Source organism: Cryptococcus depauperatus, chromosome 5 (genome assembly GCF_001720195.1).
Source record: "Cryptococcus depauperatus CBS 7841 chromosome 5, complete sequence".
Taxonomy (NCBI): Eukaryota; Fungi; Basidiomycota; class Tremellomycetes; order Tremellales; family Cryptococcaceae; genus Cryptococcus; species Cryptococcus depauperatus.
In genome coordinates this window covers 484,631-508,758 of record NC_089472.1, presented here as the reverse complement: position 1 = coordinate 508,758, position 24,128 = coordinate 484,631, and the positions used below count along the sequence as shown (strand labels likewise).

At 45.0% G+C, this 24,128-nt stretch overlaps 11 protein-coding genes across 11 annotated transcripts; 2 read left to right on the top strand and 9 right to left on the bottom strand.

The window, feature by feature from the left end:
* Positions 1-655: 655 nt before the first annotated feature.
* L203_104338 (uncharacterized protein) lies at positions 656-2,756 on the bottom strand (the record flags this gene model as incomplete). Its single annotated transcript, XM_066213725.1, has 7 exons — positions 656-666; positions 720-1,002; positions 1,051-1,388; positions 1,439-1,684; positions 1,732-2,098; positions 2,146-2,394; positions 2,445-2,756. 7 exons carry the CDS (start codon positions 2,754-2,756, stop codon positions 656-658), a joined length of 1,806 nt encoding a protein of 601 aa, XP_066069822.1.
* Positions 2,757-3,182: 426 nt separating this feature from the next.
* On the bottom strand, positions 3,183-3,899 carry L203_104337 (uncharacterized protein; the record flags this gene model as incomplete). The annotated part of the gene is made up of 2 exons (XM_066213724.1): positions 3,183-3,302; positions 3,351-3,899. 2 exons carry the CDS (start codon positions 3,897-3,899, stop codon positions 3,183-3,185), a joined length of 669 nt encoding a protein of 222 aa, XP_066069821.1.
* A 529-nt stretch (positions 3,900-4,428) lies between these two features.
* Positions 4,429-4,935, bottom strand: L203_104336 (uncharacterized protein; the record flags this gene model as incomplete). Its single annotated transcript, XM_066213723.1, has 1 exon — positions 4,429-4,935. The coding sequence occupies one exon, from the start codon at positions 4,933-4,935 to the stop codon at positions 4,429-4,431; it is 507 nt and encodes a 168-aa protein (XP_066069820.1).
* A 686-nt stretch (positions 4,936-5,621) lies between these two features.
* On the bottom strand, positions 5,622-6,853 carry L203_104335 (uncharacterized protein; the record flags this gene model as incomplete). Its single annotated transcript, XM_066213722.1, has 2 exons — positions 5,622-5,671; positions 5,728-6,853. The coding sequence occupies 2 exons, from the start codon at positions 6,851-6,853 to the stop codon at positions 5,622-5,624; spliced, it is 1,176 nt and encodes a 391-aa protein (XP_066069819.1).
* Positions 6,854-7,198: 345 nt separating this feature from the next.
* On the bottom strand, positions 7,199-10,066 carry L203_104334 (uncharacterized protein; the record flags this gene model as incomplete). The annotated part of the gene is made up of 6 exons (XM_066213721.1): positions 7,199-7,468; positions 7,527-7,877; positions 7,931-9,331; positions 9,659-9,857; positions 9,911-10,014; positions 10,061-10,066. The coding sequence occupies 6 exons, from the start codon at positions 10,064-10,066 to the stop codon at positions 7,199-7,201; spliced, it is 2,331 nt and encodes a 776-aa protein (XP_066069818.1).
* Positions 10,067-10,915: 849 nt separating this feature from the next.
* L203_104333 (uncharacterized protein) lies at positions 10,916-11,320 on the bottom strand (the record flags this gene model as incomplete). Its single annotated transcript, XM_066213720.1, has 3 exons — positions 10,916-11,010; positions 11,067-11,157; positions 11,219-11,320. 3 exons carry the CDS (start codon positions 11,318-11,320, stop codon positions 10,916-10,918), a joined length of 288 nt encoding a protein of 95 aa, XP_066069817.1.
* Positions 11,321-12,363: 1,043 nt separating this feature from the next.
* L203_104332 (ATP-dependent RNA helicase DBP9) lies at positions 12,364-14,382 on the bottom strand (the record flags this gene model as incomplete). Its single annotated transcript, XM_066213719.1, has 4 exons — positions 12,364-13,539; positions 13,588-13,861; positions 13,908-14,297; positions 14,342-14,382. The coding sequence occupies 4 exons, from the start codon at positions 14,380-14,382 to the stop codon at positions 12,364-12,366; spliced, it is 1,881 nt and encodes a 626-aa protein (XP_066069816.1).
* Positions 14,383-14,637: 255 nt separating this feature from the next.
* On the top strand, positions 14,638-15,946 carry L203_104331 (uncharacterized protein; the record flags this gene model as incomplete). The annotated part of the gene is made up of 5 exons (XM_066213718.1): positions 14,638-14,938; positions 14,996-15,135; positions 15,191-15,326; positions 15,383-15,641; positions 15,715-15,946. The coding sequence occupies 5 exons, from the start codon at positions 14,638-14,640 to the stop codon at positions 15,944-15,946; spliced, it is 1,068 nt and encodes a 355-aa protein (XP_066069815.1).
* A 235-nt stretch (positions 15,947-16,181) lies between these two features.
* L203_104330 (uncharacterized protein) lies at positions 16,182-17,446 on the bottom strand (the record flags this gene model as incomplete). Its single annotated transcript, XM_066213717.1, has 4 exons — positions 16,182-16,625; positions 16,686-16,873; positions 16,930-17,116; positions 17,225-17,446. The coding sequence occupies 4 exons, from the start codon at positions 17,444-17,446 to the stop codon at positions 16,182-16,184; spliced, it is 1,041 nt and encodes a 346-aa protein (XP_066069814.1).
* Positions 17,447-19,082: 1,636 nt separating this feature from the next.
* On the bottom strand, positions 19,083-19,562 carry L203_104329 (uncharacterized protein; the record flags this gene model as incomplete). The annotated part of the gene is made up of 1 exon (XM_066213716.1): positions 19,083-19,562. One exon carries the CDS (start codon positions 19,560-19,562, stop codon positions 19,083-19,085), a length of 480 nt encoding a protein of 159 aa, XP_066069813.1.
* A 640-nt stretch (positions 19,563-20,202) lies between these two features.
* Positions 20,203-22,698, top strand: L203_104328 (uncharacterized protein; the record flags this gene model as incomplete). The annotated part of the gene is made up of 5 exons (XM_066213715.1): positions 20,203-20,970; positions 21,019-21,148; positions 21,199-21,390; positions 21,440-22,036; positions 22,088-22,698. 5 exons carry the CDS (start codon positions 20,203-20,205, stop codon positions 22,696-22,698), a joined length of 2,298 nt encoding a protein of 765 aa, XP_066069812.1.
* Between the last annotated feature and the right edge of the window lie 1,430 nt (positions 22,699-24,128).

The window sequence follows — 24,128 nt, the reverse complement described above, 5'->3', positions numbered from 1 at the left end:
GTTACTGATTTGATAGCTTGAGTTTCATTCTAGTATCCTTCCTCTGTAAGATGGCCAATAAACTTAAACCAAGAGTTGATTGGATTAAGCATACCTCATTAGATTCCAGTATGGAGCAATTGTCTTTACGATAAGTACATCGTGACACTTTTTACATCTCAGTCAGTCCTAAAGAATTAGCTTGCCATTTGTGTCATTTAAGCGTAGAATGCAAATCAAGACAAAGATCCATAAAACCATGATCCTATAATGCCTCCGAGTTTAGACATCGTCAATAGCCACTCCTCTTGATAAATGAGAGCCGCTTCAAAACTTACCAGTGCAGAGAGGCGCCACAGTGGATTGTTTCTTGTCTTTTATACACTGCGCTAAAGGGTAGATAACTCAAATGAAGAAGACAAGAGATAAAGATAGTCGAATTGGAGAAAAGTGTCGAAAACAGTGTCAGAAAAGCATGATATTGTGTCCAAGTGCTTGTCAATCTTGTCAAAGTAAAGGAATTGTGATCCAGCTACATTAGGTCACGTGAGACTTGCACTCGCTCTCGTCCTTTAATTATCTACTTGGTATATGCTGGTTTTATTACATGCAATATATACATACATATATATAACACAGTTAGCCTTACACCGACAGAACTGTCATTGATGATTGCTCATGACAAAACTATATTTGCGCATCAATACCACTGTCATGAATCCACTCAATAATAGACATACCCATAGGCTCAGCTCCTGCATCTCCCGTTGTTCTTTCATAAGCTTTAGAAGCAAAATACCGCACGTCCGCATCGGAATCCTCCTGCAACTTTCTCAACGCTGGAACAATCCGTCGGTGGATTAATTCCTGGCCTTCTGGTGTCTGAACCAAGACGGCCGCGAGAGTCTCCAGACACTTTGCAACGTTGAAGCGAATATTGGGGATGGCATCATTCGCAAGGTTGAGAGCGGCATCAAGAACGTTGTCTCGGATGATGGATGCATTGAGAGATGGGGCCATTGTCTGTTCATCATGAGCATTTTTCATCTTATGCTATACGCTATAACTTACAGTTATAGCAAAAATGGTTGTCATTCTATACAGATAGTTTTGGTGACCGCCCATCTCCAGAACCTTGGGTATGATGGTAGTCTTTGCCCACTCAACACCAAAGACGTCAGTCAACTTTTTCAGGTTGATTGTCGCTGCTTCCCGAATGGAGAAGACGGTGTCGCCGAGCCAGGACATGCAAAGGTTGCCGAGCTTGTCGTCGAAAAAGTTGACGCCAAGCTGTTGCGCGAGAAGGGGAATGTACTCGATAATGGCTTGTCGAACTCGCCATTGCTTATCTTCGGCAAGCTTCATGATAGCAGGAAGAAGGGCTTGAGAAAGACGATCGATCCCAATAACTAGACGATAGTCAGTTCCAACTCTAGCTTTTGCGGCCAGCTATGCTTACCGTCATTGACCATGTCGAGCTTGCCAATCAAATTCAATCTCACATCACTAAACTCGTCTTTGAGAAGCTGCAAGAACAAGGGAAGCAAGTGCTCAATCGTTGATTCTTTGCCAAGAAGGGGAGCAAGGCCAGAAATCTCCATAGCAAGAGCCGCACGAACGTGTTGACTTGTGTCGGTCGAGAGGTCTCGTACGCAAGGTAAAAGTCTGGCAAGAATAACCTCTTTATCTACAAGCTTTGCAAAACCTGTTCAAGACTTCAGCCGCGTGTATCACATAAAACATCAAACTTACCTGGAATTTGGCCAGCAGCAGCAGTCCTCACTTCAGCTTCGTTATCTTTCAACAAGCTAACAAACGCATTCACAAGCTCCTCCCTCACAAGGTTCTCTCCGACGCTTTCTGCGAGCCCAACAAATTCGTTGGCAACCATGTACCTGACTCTCCACGATTTGTCGATGATGCTGGCACGCATTGGCTCAAGCAAGTTGGTCTTTGTCTCTTCAGATGAAAGCGCGGATGCGATAGCAATCAGATCAGGAATGGTCAAAAGACGAACTGAGTCTTGGTCATCTGTGGCGAGTCGACGGTACATGGGAATGATGTCGGAGAGAATGAGTGAGTGTTGATCAGGTACTTCAGCAACGGCTTTGGTAAGAGGCTGTATGTGTTTTAGTCATAGAATGTCACAAAACTCAACAGACATACGGCAAGTGCCTTGGCAGCAGCTCTCCTAACCATGGGCGTCTCATCATTACAAAGGGCACCAAACAAACGCCTCATCTCTTCCTGTGCTGTTAAACTCGCGTTTGGATACGGTGCCGCAAAAAGGGCAGATGCAGATGTTCGGCTTGTAAACCACTCTCCCGTGGAAAGTCTTCTAAGAATTGGAACAAGGTGTTTCTCCAAAGCTTGTGCTGAAAGCAAAACAGAGATTTTGGAGATGCTTTCGGCAGCCTACCAGCCATCAGCACTCTACGTCACCTGGCGTCGTACAGAGCAGTCACCTTTTCTCTAACCAACGTTTCCTCAACAGCAGTCAGATTCTCGAGTGGGCCGAGAATAACATGGGCATATTCCTTGCCGCCGACGTATTCTACAAAATTGCCGAGCTCCTCTGCCAGCACCAACAACACTTCATCCTCATCGTCCAACTGGTACTGGATAAAAGGGATGAGTTCGTCCCGAGTCCGCGCTGGACCAAGAGCGAGCGCGATAGTAGAGAGCCGCCTGATGGAAGACAGTCTGAGGACGACGTCTTCCGACTTGAGCTCGTCCATAAGCAGATGGATTGGGTACACCTCCTGTGGGTCAGACATGATGAATGTTGAGCGCTATTGGGTGTTTTGGGTATGCTTCGATACAGCTTGCAGCGGCTGGTTGAGTTTACTTGGTTGTTTGCTCTTATTTGAAGCGAGAAAGTAGAGAATGCAAAAGAAAAATAGTGAAAGGAAAGGAAAAGTGATTTAAAGCGTAACTTGCTCGCGACAAGACAACAGACGCGCTCGGAGTTAATTCTCGTGTGGCACTCTTCTCCTACTATTTATTGAAAACCAGAATACAATTCTATTACAAAGTTGTATCAAGCATATATATTTACAAAGCATCTAAAGAGAGAAGTGGGATGAATTAAAGCGCCCAATTCAATGTTTGGTATGCGAACGGTGCACTCTGGCTTGCGAGCGACAATATACCGCTGTCATCCAGAGAAATCTGAAAACCAACATACCCAAAAGAATCCTATACTATCTAATAACTTTGCCTTCAGCCCGTTTCCTCTTGACATTCTCCAACACATCATCATCCTGTCGCCTCTTGTACGGCTCGCTTGCAAACTTGTAGATGTATTGTTGAATGATATCCAACTATATTGCCCATCAGTCCCTACTTACATCAAGATATCGTGCCCATACAGTCAAACCATTTGTTGGCATGACAATACCGTGCCGCTTGCTTGAGTCTGCACGATTGCTCTGAGATCCAGCGATGCCAACCAGCCGTGAATGGCTGCAGCCACCTGAATCGCTCGCATGGACGTCCATCCTAAGCCAACTATCTTGTCTGTCTCTCGCTGCATCAGCCTGTTGTAAGCCTTCTGCCTCAACATCCCAATCCCAGGCTGAGCTCTCTTCATCTTCTTGTTGATCCCACGAAAACATCTCAAAGTTGTACCTACTCTTACAAGACTCTGCGCCTCTCATCGCTACCGTCGGAATAGGATTCAACGGACATTTGGTAAGTCTTGGCTCTACAAACCTGGTGTAGAAGCGATTTGTCGAGTCTGATGGAACCGAAGATTGCCGTCGGCCACGACGAGGGCTCTCGCGCCCTTGGCGCCCTGGACGCTGCGAGTTGTATTCGACATGCGATAAAGTTGGAGAAAAGTCGGGAAGGATGGCTGGCAGCACCCGTGTCTTTGGGCTGGTCTGGGTACGGTGACGAGATCTTTTGAAAGGGTTCATTTCAGACAAATCGACGAGGCTGGAACCGCAATTTGATGCCAATTTGTATGCGCAGAGTTAATAGTTGGTTTGGATAGCGAGTTTGACGGCATACCAAGTGTTGGAGATTCGACTTGACGATTCGCTGGAAACCGGCTCGACGCTTTACTTGTTGGGTGTACGGATACCTACCCAAGACAGCAAGTAAACGGTCCAAACAGTCAACAAGATGAATCACGAAAAGTTGGAGAATAGGAAAAAGATGGAAAAGAAAATCAAAACTTTTATAATCATTCAACCATGACTGTCCGTGCACGATCCAAAACCTTTTAAGCTGTTTCGCTCATCATTCTCTATCATTCAACTTAAAAAAAAACTTAATTAACGTAAAAACGAATGCAACATGGTTGAATACATTTTCTACAATGAATACTGATTCTTTTGGCAGTATTACAATTCACTTTTACTTCTCCAGCTATACACATTTTACATATCTATTCCTTCGCTACCCGCCAATGGTTTGCCTATCGATAAACTATCCATCTTGTCTCTATGGTAATACACATTCACCGTCATCCCACTCAGAGTCTTCCGGTAAATCGACTGGCTTCATTTTTGGAGCAGGCGGACAAGGGGCAAATGGATCAAGAGCTTCCAGCTCTCTCTGACCTCCGTTCAAGCTGAGTCCAAGTCCTGCTGAGCTTGCAGAGTTTATGGAATCTTTGGATCCAAAAGACTTGACGAGATAGGCGGCCATCCTCTTCTCAACCTCCAACGAGACAGGATCCTGACTTGGGTAATCGGCCGTACACACAAAAGTGCTCTCTGTGGGTGAATCGGTACAAGGCAAAGTGTTTGTGAATGGCGAAAGAAACGACGCTCTGTCGTAGATGGGTGTGGAGATGATGGTAGACGGGGTATCTGGTGTTGTTGCGCCTGATGAAGAGCGATGATATTCGGCTGGGTAGTGTGCGCCAAACGACATGTAATGAGGAGGGAATGGAGCGAGCTTGAGCATTTCAAAATTAATGGTAGGTATCGCCTGACGAGAAGGCATTTTCGTTAACGAATCTTTTACACTGGAAAAGTTGAAAGAGTAAAAGGCTGGAGTGTTCACGTTTGAATCGTCTCTATTCTTTCTGTGTGCTTTTTCTATCTGTATGCTTTTTCTTTCTTTCTTTTTTCTTTTTGCAAGGAAAGTCGATAACAGAGAAAGATGGATGGTATATGTATTTTCCTGACTGAACGTTGTGAAATAGTAACAGTCTGAGAAAGAAAAAAAAAAGTCTTGAGATAGCGGAAACACAAGCTTAGACTTTGCCTATAGGATACAAAATACTTGGTCATACTGTGACTCACCTTGTCCTATAGAGGCAAGTCATACAAGATCTTGTGGGCAATCGAGTTCAAAATCAACTAATGATGCGATTATAGAGGATAATCCTGACTTTTTCGCCTGATCTAGTCGGAAATGAACGATGATTACGACTCTTTTATTTGAAAGCATCTGACTACGCAAGTTGACATGTACATATGCCGCTGACTGGATTATGACAACGACAGGAAGAAAAATTGACGAATGCGATGAATATATATATAAAGTTATAGATATGGTAAAACAGTAAAGTTTATATACATATTTCCCGAAAAGAATTAACCCAGCTACACGCATATATCTCTTGAATCGTCTGATTGTCTCAATCATGGACTGCGTCCCCATTTCTTACTGTATGCGAAAAAAAATTATACTTCAGTGCCGTATAAAGATGGACGAGGAGAGTTTGGGATAGTATCTGCATCCCGTTAGATTCTGAATCCCCTCAACTTGGCAAAAGTTCTAGAACCTCACCAAAATCCAATACTCCAAGTGTCGCAATCTCTTCCTTTAGTTGCTCGTCAATCTCCTCTTCTGAATGACCTGCATTCTCGATCCACTGATCATGTTCAACATCACTGCTAGGATGAATCGGTGCGTCCGTGGATTCTACCTTTTCCTCATAATATTTGTCATCGTCGCCATCACTCTTTTCCCTCTCGGTGGGCGATTCGGGTGTGCTTGAGCTTGTCGAGGTCGTAGAATCTGTTGTGCTTAAAAGATCTAATGGGAGTGCGCTGCCTGACCTTGGCTTCCAGTCAGTTTTCCAACCTTGCCAACACATCCGGCTTTTCCACAACTCTGTGCCTTTCATCGGCACAACTAGGATTTGAGGTGCCCGAAGGTTGTGGTCGATGAGATCGATGGTGGCAGCAATAGAAGAGGAATCGGATTGAGGAGAAGAGATGGGTGGAGATAATGGGGCAGGGGCAGAGATAAACGAGGTCTGATTGTGAGGCCGCCAAGCTGGCCACGTATCTTGAGGCACTGATAAGACTTGAGCTTGGTGAGCTGGAACTTGAGGAAAGCTGGGATGAGATTGAGACCCATGAGATGGAAAAGGCGGGAAAGGGTTAGACGGTAAAGGTGTTGGAAGTTGAACGTATCGCATACTTGCTTGTTGAGGTTCGTAATGTGCTTGAGGAGGTACAGAGTGAACTTGTGGAAGAGAGCTGTATGGTGCATAAGGAGGAGGATACCAGGGATGTGGCGTGCCATGGCGTTCAAATGAGACCGGAGGTTGTGCAGGAAAGCTGTAGCGTGAGTGTCCTACGTATCCATGAGCCAGTGACTGTGAACGTGGATAGTACTCTTGAGAGGGCGCATAGGGAGAAGGTTGGTAGGCAAAGCTGTTTGGTGGTACGTGATGACCTTGATAGTATGAAAAGTGAGGGTGAATAGGCAGCGCAGAACTGTTGCTCGAGTTGTATGGGCGATGATAGTTGGTTGCTAGCAAATTCTCTGAAGGGGCATTTGAACATGGCGTAAGTTTGAGAGAGACAGGCGAGTGAGGCGATTGTTGGATGGAGTGAATACTACCACCTGGCGACCATGTTTCGCCACCTCTCGGCTGCTCTCGTGCCATTACAACACTGGCCATTACTGTCAACTTGCTTTGGGAAGAAACAAATGAAAAAGAAAGAAACAAGAGATATCAATTACAACCAAGAAGTATATATAACAGTGGCAAAGACATATTAAAGTAACACTGGGAAAATGCTACAACTTGGCTAATTTTTATGGGTCCAAGCGTAAAAATCACACGCGTCTCTTTTTCTTTACAGACTTGTCATTTTTTACTTTCTTCTATAACAATATTGATTTTTACTTTAAATACTGAAACCATGCATGAGCCATAATCATCTCACAAAAAAAGATCAACAATCCTTTCGCATTTCTATTAATATGTGTCCATCTTTGATTGACATGCTCAAGCTGGTCACATCTAGTCAACATCCATCTCCTCAACCTTGGCCTCGGGTTCGTCATCCTTTTTTGGCTCCTCTGCAGGGGTTTGTTGGCCGCTGCTGGGTGTCTCGGTAACCTTAGGCTTAGGCTTGGGCTTGTTGAGAATAACATTGCTTGTGTAAACAACATCCTCGTGACGCTTATTAATCTCGGCGGAGGTGATGACAGGGTTGATGTTCTTGGCCTTTTCGCCCTGGCGGAATAGCATATCATCAAGCCACTGCTGAGTGGTAGCGCACTTTTCAATCTATTTCGCGCTTAGCTTTAAGAGTATAAACTCATGCTTGCCACAAAGGTGTACTTACAACTTTGGCCTTCTCCGACTCGTCGATGTGACTATACTTTTCGTCTTCGCTCTGAGCAGCGGACAAATAAGTGTTTAGGACATCTCTAAGAGCAGCGGCAGCCCTTGGCCTTTCCTCAGACTCTTTCCACCTCAAGACGATAGGATCGCCCATCACCTTGAGAGCATCAAGTTTTTTCACGTAAGCAGATTTAGTGGCGTCCTCGCCCTCTTCAGTGTAGAGCCACTCCTCGGCCTCCTGAAGACTCTTGAGAAGAGCCTCTTTCTCAGCAGGCTGGACGTAGGAGGCATAACGATCATCAAGTTTGCTTCTGGTGTCGTAGACATACTCCTCAAGAGCATTCTTCCTGTCCTGAAGATATTGTCAGTAAAGAAACCGTTTTGCCGTTAGTAATGGTTTCATACCTCGGTCTCCATGACCAACTTGTCCTCCGCATGCATCTTGCCCTCCTGTTCAGTCAAGTCGTTCACCCTGTCCTGAACAAGACCGGAATACTGGCCAAGAGTAGCACAGTCACTCTTCTTCTGGATCTTCTTGACTAGCTTCTTCTCAGTCTTGGCATCCTCGCCTTCACCGACGGTAATTTCCTCCTCCTTTTCAACCTCTTCGACGATGTAAGCGCTTTCAAAGTTGAGGATACCATGTAGGTTTAGTCGAGTCTTAACTTTGACAATGGCAAGCTCCCCAGAGGCGGGTTTCTCGACGTTTTTAACGGTGTACTTGCCTATCCAAGGGTTGATACCTTTAGGAAGACTGGCGGGGTCGGCATAAGTAGCCTCAAGTTCAAACGGACCTTGTCGGTAGAAAGTCAGGACCTTGGTGGATGGAATGGGGTTAGAAGGGCCGAAGACGATCAGCTCAGTGTCTTCATCAGGGTTTCCAGGCTCTTTTTCCCATTGAACTTTGATGGGGAAGGCGGCAATATCGTGAACAGCAAACTCGCGGACTCGGAAAACGGGAGAAAGGGAGGCGCAAGCAAATGTGGCTCCTCGGGCGACGGCCTCTTCCTGGTTGAGAGTGAAGGAGAGTGTCTTGTCAGCGAAGAATTGCTGGATACGCTCCTTGATGGCGGGAATACGGGTACAGCCACCAACAAGCTCGACAGCATCAACATTAGCAGGAGAGAGACCAGCCTTACTCAGAGCCTCAACAAGAGGCTCAGAGACACGAGAAAGGAGGTGGTCGGTGAGCTTCTCGAAAGCTTCTCGAGTAAGGGATGAGGTAGCGTCAACGTCATTCATAAGAGACTCGACGTTAATTGGAGCCTCAGCGTTGGCGGAGAGAACCTTTTTGAGACGCTCACAGCCGGTAGTAAGACGAAAGACGGCCTTGGGAGAAGAAAGAACGTCGACTTTGTACTTGGTCTTAAACTCCTCAGCAAAGTACTGAACCAAAGCGTAATCAAAGTCTCGTCCACCAAAGTTCCTGTCGTAAGCAGTGGATTTGACAGTCAATTGGCCCTTTGAGAAACCAACAACGGCAACAGAGTAATTTGAATGACCGATGTCGATGAAAACCACATTTCGAGCATTCTCAGAATCCTCGGGTAAATCAGCTTTGGTTATACCGTATCCGAGAGCGATAGCAGTGGTGTCGTTGATGAGCCGGAGAGGGTTAAGACCGGCAATGTTGGCAGCGGAGAGGATGGAACGTCGCTGAACATCAGTGTACCATCCCGGAACTGCAAGGACGATGTCAGAGACCGATTGCTTGAGCTCGGCGCTGGCGGTGTCTCGAAGCTTGCCAAGGTAGGCAGCAACGAGCTGAGTGAAAGAAAACTCGGTAGGCTCGCCTCGGTAGTTGACCTACAAAATTGAAGATCAGCGTGATTCAAAGAGGCCACAATCCAGCCACAGGTTTCATGTTTCCCTTTGGCTCCATTTATATATAAACTCAGTGCCATATCCAAAAGCTGTTCGTTTGCGTGGCTATAGACAGATGTCTGAGAATGTAGTAATCGAATTTAACACTCCAAATCAAGTGTCCATCCGACCTGAAGTTCTCAAAATTGCAATGTTACAACCTGATTTTAACACCGGTTTTCGTTTACTCGTTATAAGTAGACCTCGTAGCATCTGAATTGAAAGACCATGGCTTGCAAGAAAACATTGAAAACATGACACCACACTCACCTTTACGCCGACTTCACCAGCAACATTCACAAGCTCAGCATTTATAAACTTCTTCTCAACTTCAAGAACCTCAGGATCAGAGACTGATCTTCCGATCAATCTTTTCAAGGAGCCAACAGTATTTTTGAAATTTGAGGTCTCTGCTGTCTTGGCAGACTCCCCAATATATCGTTGACGAGGAGTGAAAGAGATGAGAGAACTAAAGAGATAAGTGTAAGTCGTTGCAACTAGATTCGCAGACGATCGACGTACGGTGTGGCGCGATTAGAAACCTCATTGGCGATAATGTCGATACCTCTATGACGAGCGACACCAATTTTAGAGGAAAGGTTTCCCAGATCAATGCCGACAACGCTCTGTTTAAGATCAGCACGAGTGGCGAAAACGATTATTACTACTGACGGCCATTTTCGCAAAATAGAGATATAATCTAGTAGAGTAACAAAAGAGAGAAACAGATGTAAATCAACAAAATAAATAAATTCGACAACAACCAAGGTATTGCCTCCACAACGATTGTCCCAGAAACACCTCGAAGTTTTTCTTAAAGGGAAGAACATTTAAGGAATAATTGTATCGAAAGCGGCAATGGCCGAATTTCGCTTATCTCGCCAATAGATTAACTGGCACAAGTTTGTAATGTGAATAATTTTAGCATTCAGAGTATCTTTGCTATCTTTAACATTTCTTCTATTTCATTTTGACCTGAGCTGGCAGACTTAATACGGATGCGATGTGCGTAATGAGAGTTCCTCAAGCACTATTCTAATCACCTTACATGACTGGATAAGCATAGAATTTAACTGGCTACGTTATTTGGATGGACACTTTACTGCTGTTTAGACATGACAGTCAACAAGATACTGAAGCTGGCCTTCCTGAGATACCTCTACTAAGCAGCACTACCAGAATCTCAAAGCGAAACTATTACTTACAAGAGAAAGCTGGAATGCTCGCTCCTCTTTTGATAGCTAGTAGGTTGTCATTTTATCTTTGTCTCTGCCTTATCCAGACAGTCGCAAAAGACAAAATCAATACTCAAGAGCAAAAACGGTCTCAAATGTAAACTCTCCACAACTTGTATCTCATTACATGTCGTGTAAATCATACAAAAATCATACAATATCAACGTCGCCTGAAATACCATCCGAAACCCCAAAAGGGGCACGAGAATCCTTATGACTAAAGTTGCTATATTGATGGCCGCTGCTTTGCTCTGACACTGCTGCAAAAAGTAGCAGGGGTGTACCATGGCTATCAATGGGAGTCACTGGGGAGCTGAAATTTGATGCCGCCATGTCTGGGTGACCACCGAAGGTGATCTCTGTCTTCAATAATGTGTTTACTGAGCACTTGAGATATAGGTGTCAGTATTATTTACGTTGGCGCTTGTCAAATTCAGACTCACTGTAAGTAGCGCCAGAGCAGACAATGGCAATGATAGCAACAAGAGGATAGGCATCAACTGGAACACCGACGTCTCGAAAGAATTGTCGTATCTTGGTACAAAGCTAATTAATGCCCATTATCCGTCACATATCAGCGAACGCTCGTACTCACAGGACCAACGGGCTGTCGAGAAGCTGTAGAAGCCTTGCGAGACATTACCATCCTAGCAGTAGATACAGAAGTGGTGGTTCGGAGAAGGAATCGAGTAAACATCTTTGTGAGTGTGCTATTGATCTGGATAGCAGTAGTTTGTTGACAAATAATTAGCTTGCAGGCTGTAAAGGCTTCTATCCAGCACGTATGGGCTCTCTAATCACTTTTCAGTGACCTTTTATACATATCGAGTCTTAGCTCTCTACATGGCCATACATTTAAGAAAATCGGATTCGGACGCTCACGGCAAGGAGCTCTTCCTAGAGCAATGATCAAACTATCTTTCCTTTCAGATCCACCAAGAAACAAGCATCGGAACGGGAGCTCATGCTGCCAAAAGTCTCGTCTCTATTGAGTCTTCAAACAACCGGAATGAACAGGAATGTTTGATTAGGATACAACAAGTAACGGAGTTTTACGCAAAAAATGCGGAGGGCGCCGGGAACCAAATAAGTTATTCTAACTTTATTTACAGACTTAACTATTCGTCCTTTCTTCGGCCCTTTTTGATATTTTTGGTCAGTCATCCTCGGAAAACTTACTATCGGAAGTTCCAAGATTATGTCGTATCGGATCATCCTGTTCTCGTACGTCCACTGTAGAGAACGGCTACTGTAAGGTCCATCTGAAGTGGCTATCCCTCTGCTGGCTGGTCTGCGCGTACTCGAAGAAACCGTGAAAAACACAGTGGGAATCATACTACAATGGCAGCTTTGTATGAGTATGAAGCTCCAATGACCACTCGAAATAGCCAATCAGTTAAGGAAGCTCTGAATTTTGTTGTAACAGGAGCACCACTATGGAATCAATGGGTCTTAACCAATGTCATTGCTGCTCTTGCCCGTTGCCATCCGTCATAAGGCTGTAGCTTGAGGCTCCTTCTCTACCTGCAAGCACAATTACACCCATTTTACCTTGAATTGATCAGAGAATCTGGCAAATCGACTATGCGAGTTTATATCGATATTTCAGACGATATCAAGCCCTTTTTGACTAAAAGGCTGATTTCCAAGCAGAATCACAAAACAGTAAAGATGTGAAGAACCCGAATGTATATATATGCATGGCCACGAGACTACCAATAACTCAACACCACTCGCTTGTCATGTCTTGAACTTTAAAGGGTCAATCTTCTTGCCACCCCTCCTGGATTTCCCACCTCGTCCTCGTCCTCTAGCGCTTCCTCGTCCTCGTCTGGAAAATCCTACGCCGGCCTGGTCGCTCACGTCGCCAGAGGGAAGAGCCGCAATCTTTGGTAAAAGATAATTTGGGACGTGTTTGAGATGTTTTTGCTGACGAGCAGGGTGAAGTGGAGCATCGTGGCGAAGATATGATAGATCAAGAGGATTCGCGGCAAAGTGCGCCTTGAGTTTTTCACTATTCAATAACTCTCGTCTCACTTCTTCTCTTCTAGCCTCTGCAACTCTTTTTCCAGTGACTGCCTTCAACGCATCCTCCATTCTGTACCTAAAACCTTCAATCTCTCCTTTTCTGCCTCCCCAATCCCACTCCTTGATCTCGTCGCCGCCATCTCTCTTAACTCTTGCTTTGATTTTCTCAAAGACCTGGTCATCTTTCTTCGCGGTCTTTATGGTCACAACCTTATCCTTGCCCCATTCTCCTTTGGGAACAACAAATGACAGTGCCAGACCAGAATGACCTGCACGAGCTGTTCGACCAACTCGGTGCATATAAGAGGTGGAGGTAGATGGAAGATCAAAGTTGATCACTGAAGAAGCGGAAGTAAAGTCAATTCCTCGAGCAAGCGAAGATGCCGGATCGCGCTGACGTTTTTGACGCTTGAAGGTTTTAAGAAGAGGAGAAACTGCTCGGCGCTTTGATGGGCCGGACTCTGGGGTCGAAGAATCATCGTTTTCTGCTTTCTTTACTTCCTCATTTTTTCTATCCTCTTCTAATTCACCATCATCTTCCTTAGCATCATTTTTGCTTTCCTCTTCTTCCGCATTGGCGCCTGCGCCCTCATCTGTGGCAACTACGACATCATAAACACCTCTATTAAACTCTTCCACTACGTGGTATCTGCTGGCTAGAGGTAGTTCACTGTTGACAACACAGCATTTGACGCCAAATTGCTCAAGAAAAAGCTTAACACGGTAACCGCGCTCAACATCATTGACAAAGACTATGGATTTGCCGCGTATGAGTTTGAGTTTGAGTAATACATAGATGAGAAGGAATTTATCGCGTTCGCTAGTGTGGGTATAATACTGAGCAAGAAGTGATGAAGAGGCGGCTGGTTCGGAAAGAGTGAGAATGGCCTGAATAACGTTAGTAATCTGCAGAACGTTTGAGCTAGTGGTACATACAGGGTTACGGAGAACGAGACCTTTGACACCTTCAACGTCCTCACTTAATGTGGCACTCATGAGACAACCCTGCACACCAAGTTTAGGTAACCAACTCGAAGTTGGGTCCATAATTCTCGTAAGATCATCTTTGAGCCCATAAGAGAGCAAGAGGTCGGCTTCATCAATGGCTAGAAAAGATAGTTGAGAAAGCAAAAGGGTTTTGGACTGAAGCAAAGAAAGTAGTTTGGTAGGAGTAGAAATCACAATATCGGGCTTGTCATTCAAGAGCACCCTAATCTTTGTCAGCTCTATGATACTCTACAAAGCAATGAACGAACCTCTGAACACTCGCTCCGCCAGCGACGACATTAATGCAATCTACAAGTCCTTGACAGTACTTTGTGATGTTGGCAATAAAGGCAGTAACTTGCAATGCCAGCTCCTTCGTAGGAACAAGGATCACAGACCTGGTAGCTTGATAGTTTACCGAGGCTGGTGACATTTCTGACTTTGCTTCCAACACCTTTTGCACAGCGGGCACCGCATAGGCAGCTGTCTTTCCACTTCCCGTTCTAGCACGAGCCAGCACATCTTTTCCTTCTAGTAACAAGGGGATAGCTTTGGCTTGCACAAGAGTTGGGTGAGCGAACTTGAGGTCGGCAAGAGCTACAAGAATACGAGAATCAAGTAAGGTTGAGAAGGGAGGTTGCGAAAAAGAAAGCTCTGAACTGTATACCATTGAGCAAGGTAACAAACGGAGAAAGATACCTACTCGAGAAGCGCGTCGGGTGGCGCTGATGTTTTGGAAGACATTCTCTTGACCTGTATCTCTTGTCTACCTTTTAAAGGTTTTCCGCCCAATTGACAGAAAAAAGTCGTCCACCAAAAGATTATATATGATTATAAAAACAAAAGATATTTTATTCAGTCACGTGATGCAGGTTTTTACGTAAATAGCTTTCCCAACTTTCTGATGTCACTTCTTCTCTTTATCAACTTTTCCATATATAATGAGCAATCAGCAAAAAGCTACAAGTTGCCCAAGAGATATTCAAAACCAACAATAAAATGCCTTCAGAGCTACTTCATCTACCACCGCTGTATACTGCAGTCGGTCTGTATCGTTTACTGACTAATCCTTCTATTCGCGGCCCAGTACTTGACAAGGTCAAACATGCTTCCGTACGCGGAATTATCGCAGGAGGACTTTATGTTGTTTTGAGCTGGAGAGCAATGGAATGGGTGGTGAGGAGATTCTTTCTAGGGGGAGGCTGGTGGAAGAAAGGTGAGGAAGTCCTTAAAGAAAGTACAGAGGGCATTGTACGAATTGGTGGGAGGAAGCTTGGTTTTGACGTGGATGTGGTTTTGTGTATGTACAAATCAGTTTTCTGCTTTTATCTTGCCAAAACGAACGATAACCGCATAGACACTCATCTTATCATCCTGTTACCACAGATCAGTTCTATATTGCGGTTCTTCATTTACAAAAACTTGAAAATCGCCCGGTCAAGAGCTTATTCTCTGACTGTATCTTCTCGGGAAAAGCCTAGAGAGTTTTGGTCTCAGGCGAGTGCAGCATTACCTGCAATGAGATACAGGTAAATCTGATTTTAGCTTATAGGAATATATTGAAGAATGGGCTCAACCTCCTCAGATAACTCCTGGTGACCTCGATAAAAACGGGAAAAGGGTGCGGACAAATGCAAAGTGGATTAGTTGGATATTATGGTGGCCAACTCAACTGCTTTTGCGAAAATGCAAGTCTTTATCACTCAAAGATAATATTGCGTATCCATATGCTGATTCAATACAGATCTTTTTGTTTCTCTATCTCCAAGTCTTCCACTTCTCTCCCCTTTTGTTACTTCTTTATTAAAATCTATAACAACAGCCCAATACCTTCATCAGCCCTACTTTGATGCAAAGAACATGTCTAATGATGAAATTTGGCGATGGGTTGAGGAACGAAAATGGGCGTACAGAGCCTTTGGTTTCAGCGCAGCTCTGTTGGAAAGTGTCCCTATAATAGGGTTATTCTTTTCGATTTCAAATCGAATTGGTGCTGCCATGTGGTATGTTTTCGTTCTGATTATTATCCAACACTTTAATAAACTAATTGACTGATGTTAATACACTTGATGGTAGGGCCTTCGACCTTGAAAAACGTCAACATTTGTTTAGAAACAACATCATAAAGCCACTGCAACCCCAAGATGTTGGTTTCTATGGCATGGGGCGAGTGGATGATCTTGGCATCGACATACAAAAGGCAGAGGAAGAGATTGAGAAGAAGAAATGGAGTCAAAAGAGACTGAAAAGCAAAGACAATATATCACAACCAATGCTGGATAAGTACAGTTCTGGAACCGTTCTTTGACTCAAACATCTTTGTCCCAAACATCTTTGGCCACTGAGATCAAAGGTCAAGATATTGGTACAAAACATCAGGGCAAACCGTTTCGTAGGCTGTGTTCATATCGCAAAGAAAACTGTACTGGATCATACATGCAAGTCATGCAAGAACAACCAATTTCTTGTCAAGTTTTAGAAAAATCCCATCAACCCATGTATTTGTGCCACAAATCCATAATAGCCGAATTCTCGCCAGAATATTATCTTTTTCTCCTTGAAGAAGGTTTTTGCTCTTTCACGCCAGGTTTGGTTGCCAGTCTTGCTCGTATCGGCTGGAGATTCCTCGTGGGATCGTATGAGTTGGACTTATCTTTCCCAGTATTTTTCTCAGCAGAGGCAGTCTGAGTAGCTGTTGAACTCGAGGGTTCGGCGGGTGTGGCAGGAGTGCTGTCTTTGCCTGATGTCTCGCGCCGTGAAGGTGCAGCAGAAGCGGATTGGTCAGCGCTCGAGTTCTCACCCTCTTTCTTTTTGCCGGAGCGATCTTTATCTTTTCCTCCCCCATTGCTTCCGTCTGTAGGCCTTCCCGAGCTGTCGCCCCCACCATTAGGATCTGAGCTCCCCCTTGAACTCTGAGATCTTCTGTTCCCCCCGCTGCTGTCTGAACTGCTTCGAGACTTGTCTTTCCCGCCAAATTTGTCTGTTAACTACTCTCATTGGTAAGTCTATGAGCTGACAGAAAACCTATGATATAGAGAATGACTGACATATCCTCCCTTACTATCCCTTCCCATCCACAAACACAAAAGGATTGTGGTTTTCAGACATACCACCAGCGTAAACACATCAGGATGTACGAGCAGAAAGGCCCCGCACTCCACCGCTGTTCCTATAAAGAAGATTGGCCAGTATTTTTCCAAGTGGTTGGCATGTATTTCGCTGTATGATGGATGAACTAACATGATATCAACCTCACATATCAATGTCATGGAAAGGATATTGTGCGCCTACGTTGATACTGAAGAGGAATGGTCAAGTCGAACGCAAATCCCAGAACTAGAGATACTTCTACTTCTCCTACCCTCAGAGTTGTCCATGAGATGATAAACAAGATAGCAGTGATGGTAATTTCCCACAGACCCGTGATATCTGTCAATCCTATAATGATTGAGGCCAACCATCCTCCAGACTTATGGAGCTAAAGAAGGAGTATCAATGATCAGCAAAACAAAATGTATGTTATACTACATTGTATCGTTCTTGGCCTCTGTGGAGACAAGAAGCTGACTTAAAGACTAGCACTTACCATGTAGTAACGATAGTAATTACATGTCTTTGCAATAGCTGCTCCTCTCCCACTTTTGGATCCTGAAGATTTCGACGAACTTGAACCTCGTGAGGAGCTTGAAGGTCTCGATGAACTGGAGGATCTCGATGAGCTTGAGGGTCTCGATGAGCTTGAGGATCTCGATGAGCTGGAGGGTTTTGAGGATTTAGACCTCGTTGAGGAACTTTCAGAGGCTGGCATAGGGTATGTAGAGTATATCCTTTTCACAAAGCGATGAGTTGTTTTGTCTCGTGAATCCTAGTATCCAAAAGCACAACACAGAAGCAAGTGCGAGAGCCGAGTACTTGATCCCAAAAACTATATTCCCTCGTTTCGATTAATTTAAACTAGAAGAGATTATATGCTGATTGGCAGTAGAAACTATGTCTTGGTGGGTTGACCACCAACTTGATCTTTGAAATCTTGTTCTGAGGTGGTATCTCTGGTCAATCTTTCTAGCCGTCAATCAGCAACAGACTCAAGCCTCAGATACCATATCTTGTACTCACCGTTCACTTTTGGTAAAGACAATCAGGCCTTGGAGTTTTTCTACTATCTCGACCGAGAAAAGTCAAAACGGCAAGCTGCACGAATCTTGACTATTGCTCGACTATGGATAGCATCAATTCACGATGAACAGGAATTGCAGTTTGATTTAGTTCCTGCACCGAATGAAATGGACATGCCGAAACAAACGAGCAGAGTCTCGTACACATATCCTTTATCGTCTAGCAAATATGTCGACAAAGGAAGACAAGTCTACAAAACTCGGGATATATTCATTTTGGACTAGTTTACCTTGCTCTTCCTGTACTCGTCAGACTGTACTCATGAATAGTATGGCAGCTCGAGTACAACTCACGCTGATATCCATCGGCTCTGTTTTCCACCATGCACCTGGTAAGAAGTCACACATCGAAACACACAAAGCAGAGGTTCTCCATTACCGTTGTGAAAGGAGTCAAAGAGTTTGATTTGAAAGAAAAAGCTCGGTCTATAACGACTGTACCAAGGGCTGTTGGTACTTTGACTGGGTTGGGTCGTCCACCCACTTTGACGATGGAAATCCTGAGCACTGCCGGCTGTTGAGCAGGCTTAAGCAGCACTTTTCATGCGTCATACCAAATCAACTTTAAAGATGCAATACACTCCCATTTGTCATAATCTTGGAATTATTCGATGGAATATAGGCAATAAATAGTAATGCAACTCCGATTGCATCATTGTGACCTTTTGGTACAGAGCGTGCATTCTATTGAGTATTATTCATGACACCATTGACTAGTAAAACCATTAGACAAGCTCCAAGCCATAGATGCTTTCATACAGCGAGCGATCGATGTATAGTCTCAGTTACAATCTGCCCAAACCGACAATGAACGACTTGTCTTTGCCTCTAACCTGTAACAGATGCCACCATCCTTCTCCTGTACGGAACAGCTCAATCGAGCGACACAAGTAACATAACGTTTGTAACTATTTTCGTTTCACAACCACACTATAGACAATGACATTCTTCCCGCTCGCTCCTGTCTAACTATCCCAAAGCTCAACTTGGCTCATACAAAATCTTTTTGTTTACAACTCATCGTCTCTGCCTCCACCCGGCCGCGATCTTCGCCGCGCCCAGACAAAAGATCAAAAGAAGCAAAAGAAGAGCCAAGAACCCGGAAACAAGTAATAAAGAATACTCCGAAGACCTGGACTAGTCCAGGTACGGCCAGAATTCGGAGAATTACCAAATTCTCTTCGCCGGTCGATTCAGGGCCAATCGCTGCTTCCGGCTTCGTTCCCGCAAGATCAGCCAGGAACGGAACATAAGGGCGTCTTTTGTTCTTTATCTCGATGCATTCGCCGTGCCTGATTTCTTTCTATCATTCTCTCCCAATGGTCGACTCGCTGCCACGTGGGTGTCCTTCTCTGCCTCTTCCCAGTGATGTCGCTTTGATCCTATCCGGCCCAGCAACTGCTGAGAGAAGATATGAGAGAAGCCTCTGGGAAGAATGGGACGGGTTAACTGGATGGGTCTAGAATGGTTAGGTCCAGCAGTGGCCGTACAATGGAGAACCACAGAACGGTATCGCAAACGACCCCTCTCATGGCAGCTTCCACCAGCAACGTTGGCTCTGGCACTACAACCGAAGCTACTGGCTGACCGTCTATTGTCTGCCAGCCAGCCAACCTCCTCTCTCCACTCGCCCGCTCCAAGCACCCGCCGACTACCCAATCCGTCGTACACCCAACGCAAGCATCCACCATGGCATTCTCGTCGAGATGCACGACAGTAGCGACCTCTCGTCTGTACCGCTGCATTCATTTTGATAAACCAGCCATAAGCACATCCAAAGTCGACAACTTCCTAATGCATGGTGCATGAGTGATAGGGTTTGGGAACGATTTATTTTTCGAGAGATACAAACAATAGAGACAATAAGAAATTTGATGCCGTGTTTAGTGGCACTTTCCGCTTTTTCGAGATTTATGAAATGCTCGAGGCAATGTGTATCTCATTGTCGTCTCTATACGCTGCTTCTACTCTCGTTGCTTTTGTTTCGAGTGCCTGGTATGATGGACACGACGCTGTCCTGGTGGGCAGTAGTGACTGCCAGCTCTAGCAGTATATCATGTCTGCCAGTGATATATCAATCTCGCTTTCCAACCTTTTTTTATATCTTCCTCTTCATTCTCATCTATTCTTTGAGCGTTAAAAGTAGAGCTGTGCTCTGTGGTCTACAGCTTGGACTGAGGCTTCTTCTATACTTCAAAAGGTAAGTGCCTGGTGGCCTGTGAGATGAACTATCTGATACTGAGTCACGTAGACTTTGTGCTGGATTGTGGCTTTCACCAAGTTTCCGCGCCGCTCATTCATCTTGTAAGGCTAGTTTGGGTTGGGTGTTCTCGAGAGTACCCACTGCTGGATAGGAATGCTGACTGTCTTTTATAGTTTTGCGTTGATCATGTTTCGTCCGACTTGGCCTGGAACAGCCGCAACGGCACCGCTCTGGAGCTCCAAGAAAACTACTACTTCGGCTGGAGAGGTGGACGCTGAAAGGTTTGGTATGAGATATTTCGCCAACGCTTGTCCGACCGGTCACAGGGACATGGCTCAGCCTTTGCCATTGGCGAGTGCCACAGAAGGCGCTGTTGCGACAGACAGTCTTCATCTACAGTCTGCTGTGTTGCCTGCCAGTACGCTGTCTCGGAAATCGGCACCTGCAGTGACGGGTAGTGGCACCTCGGCCGTTTCATATCTCTCACTCTACCCGCCTGTGCCATTCTCCTGGCAACGTTCGTGCTCAAATTTTCCTTCTACAGATGTCGACGGCTTGTCCCAGAGCGAGGGTGAGATCACTACTGCGTCCGCTCCCTCGATTTTGGAACCCAAGACATCCGCTGCCAAGGGCAAAAAGCAAAAGATCCCACGTCCTCCCAACTCTTGGATCTTGTATCGTTCAGATTTGCTCAAGAAACTCAAAGAGCCCAACTTTGAAGAGTTTGAGAACGCAAAGGCTACTATGCTACGTGCTGACCCGACGGCCCTTGATATCTACAAGGATGGCACAAAGAAGCAGACAGCGCCTAGGGAAGATAGACCGATTAAACATGGTAGTGCCCGTGGACTTATTCAAGCCCAGGTTAGCAAAGTGCTCAGCTTTCTGTGGCGGGAGGAACCTCCATCGGTCAAGGAACAGTACGAACGTCTAGCAGACTTGAAAAAGGTCCAGGTGAGTGTTGTAGTTGTTTCGAGTGCATGGCTAACAACTGGGTGATAGCACAAGTTGAGCTATCCAAATTACAGGTTTAGGCCGGAACGTAAGGAGGCAAAACAGAAGCGTCTCCGCTTGGAGAAAGAACAGAAAATGGAAGAAAAGAAACAACAGAGTGCTGAAAAAGCAGCTACGAGTAAGTGTAACGGTGTGAGGACTGGACGGGCTGACTTGTTTGCTTTATAGAAGCCCATCGTAATCGCAGATCTATCACGAGATCACGTCAATCACCTACCACTCCATATGGAACGTTAAACTGCCGCCTTGATTACAGTTTGCTTTCTGAAAACTCGAGCCGTCCCGATATGGGACCACCCACAAGAGAGTCTAGCTTCGTAGGAGAGCCCAGCGGCTCTGTCTTGGGTACTGGTTTGAATGGTTCGTTGACATGTCTTTGTTTGGGGTCAGTACTGACAGTTTATAATAGCTGGCAGCTTGCCTATCGATACGTCCAACTATTCAAGGCCGTTTCCCTTGCCTGATTCAGCGATGCCTTCATTGTCCAAAGCCCATTCGGGATTTGGAACCACACCAGTCTCTGCTCAGGACAATGGCGCTTGGTATCGAGCTGCTTATCAAAGGTCTGTCTCTGACTCCGCTTCACAATACACAAGTCATCAAAGTCAGTCCTCTGTGAACTCTTTTAATCTACCTCCTCCCCACACATTACCGCCACCATCCACCAGAATTTTAGAGTCATGGTCGTCCCAGTCAATGTCGCCTGTCCTGCCACTGGACCCTGTCCTTGCTTCCTCAAGTCAATCTGAAGCCTATTCCTCTGTTGTCGGCATCACCTCGGAACCATTCAATATCAAGAATGAACCAATGGCGATCTTTAGTACTGAAGATATGGCTACCCTTGACAAAATGTTTGAATACCAAGACGTGGAAAGCTTGATCAACTCCTGGCACAGTTTGTCAAATCAAAGTGAGGAGAGAAACGCCTCAACCATGTTTAATAATGGCGAGCTCTTTTTGGAAGATGACATGTCACGAATGTCGAGCGGAAAAGTGGGTGCACAAGGTGAGTGATAGTCAGTACAAACGTATTATAATTCTTATCACTTGGTTCTAGGCATAAACTCGAGATCAAGTATTAGTTCAAGTTACAGCAACGTTTCTTACCCCCAGGACAACACCTGGATCGGACAGCCGAGCGCCTCAGTTCATGCCTATCCAATTTCCTCTTCCAAAGAGAGTTCTCCTACCTCCGATACGTTTGGGATCAACCAGTCATCCTTTTACACACCCAGATTCAACATCAGCGCAGGTACCGTTGACATGAATACTATCACAGGCATGAACTGCTTCCCTCCATATCCAGAGAATGGCCCATCGTTCTCTTTCCGTCAACCAGCTCCCTCCACTATAACTTGCGACTCTGTGTCATCGTACGCAGACAGAACCTCACTTCAGTCGGCTCGTGGCAACCATTACGTTCCCCCGTCATCAAACAATGCCACAGCCAGGATGGTGTCGTCTCAAGACGTTCCCCGATACATTCCCTCTTCAGAATACCCTACAACTCTCTCGTCAACTGACTCCATTGATCTTTCCTCTGACCGACATGCCTCCTCCATCTTGAATGACATCTGGCCCGGCCCCGTGGCAGACTGTTTATATGACGATGTCTTGGGTTCTGACGGTAACGTTGGCTACCAAGACACCAACGAGGATGTCTACTAGGCAGCCAAAGTTTTGGCTGAGATGCGATACCACCCATTCATTCTGTCAAGGCTGTCCCGGTTCCTCTGCCCAACTCTGTGATGGCAGATACCACAAACCGATTTCAATCTTATCACCATCCCGCTATGGATTTTGGCAGGTTTTTTTCTATTCTTCAACCATAACCTTTGGAGCTGTTGATATTTCCTTCTTACCTGATTAAAGACTTTCCTCTACCCGTTGCCATCGATTGCGGTTTTCTCTACTGTTTCCATACGTTTTGCTTTTTTGCTTGCTTGCGACCCATACGCATTATTTCATCAATGTGACACTGCCATAGAATCTGTATAAAGTATGCATGGAAAGCGGTCTGATAAAGCTGCTGGGTAACAGTCCGATTCTCATGGTATATCTGCAAAAGAAGCTTGACTAGACCAACGTATCGCTGGTATACGTTGTTACCACATTGATTTACATCTAAAAACCTATCAGCGCTTGCAACATGCCCATCCACACCTCTCTGTCACACATGCCAATCAAAAAGTTGACAGCGTTTTCGGGCTGATATTGCAATTATACCATAGAGATCGAATGCTCCAAATCGAGGAATCGTGGCAGGCAAAGGGGTAGCCAAGGACATGTCACTCCAATGCCAATTACGACCCTATTAGACTGCTGGCAGAAAAGTGGTCGAATAAAACAAAAGATATAGTGGCTTCCCCCATAAAGACAAAAGAAAAGAACAATAAACAAAAGTTTAGAGATGGCAATATTCTGTCATCGCAGTGCCAAGTTGAGTGAAGTCGGCGATGTCCGCCTCCGAACGGAATCAAAAATTGTTAACCTATTCAGGTAAATATTAGGGTAATTGTAGACTTAAGTGCCTGTAGGCTTGAGTGTCTCATTGTAATTAAGAGTTTTCTTACTTAAGGTTCTGGTAGAAACGCTTAAGGTCGAATACCGTAAAACTAGCACTGGTGGTGCATATGAAATGAAGTATGTAAAAAGAAACTGTTCTATCTAAAATTTATGTCTTCTATGTTGACGGACTTTTCTGGGTTTTCCCAAGTGGCACCGTGAAGTGCTATGCACTTACAGTAATTCATTTCTAAAAACGAATTGAACACTGTTCAGTTCGTAATCGGGTGATTCTGTCATGAATATTAGCAATAATTAATATCCACGCTCTGTACAAAAAGGTCACAATAATGCAATCTACGTTGCATTCTTATTGCTTGCCTATATTCCATCCAATAATTCCAAGGTTCTGACAACCTAGTGCTTTCACATGCCTATTGTAAGTGCAAGCCCTCCACATCGCCACACTCTGGAACGCCGAGGGATTAAGAGAGGGGAGATGGATGGATAAGGTTGAATGATAGATAGATTTCTCTTCCATACTTATTTGTCTATGCAGTAAACAAGTGCTAGTTTTGCTGTATAAGTGACAA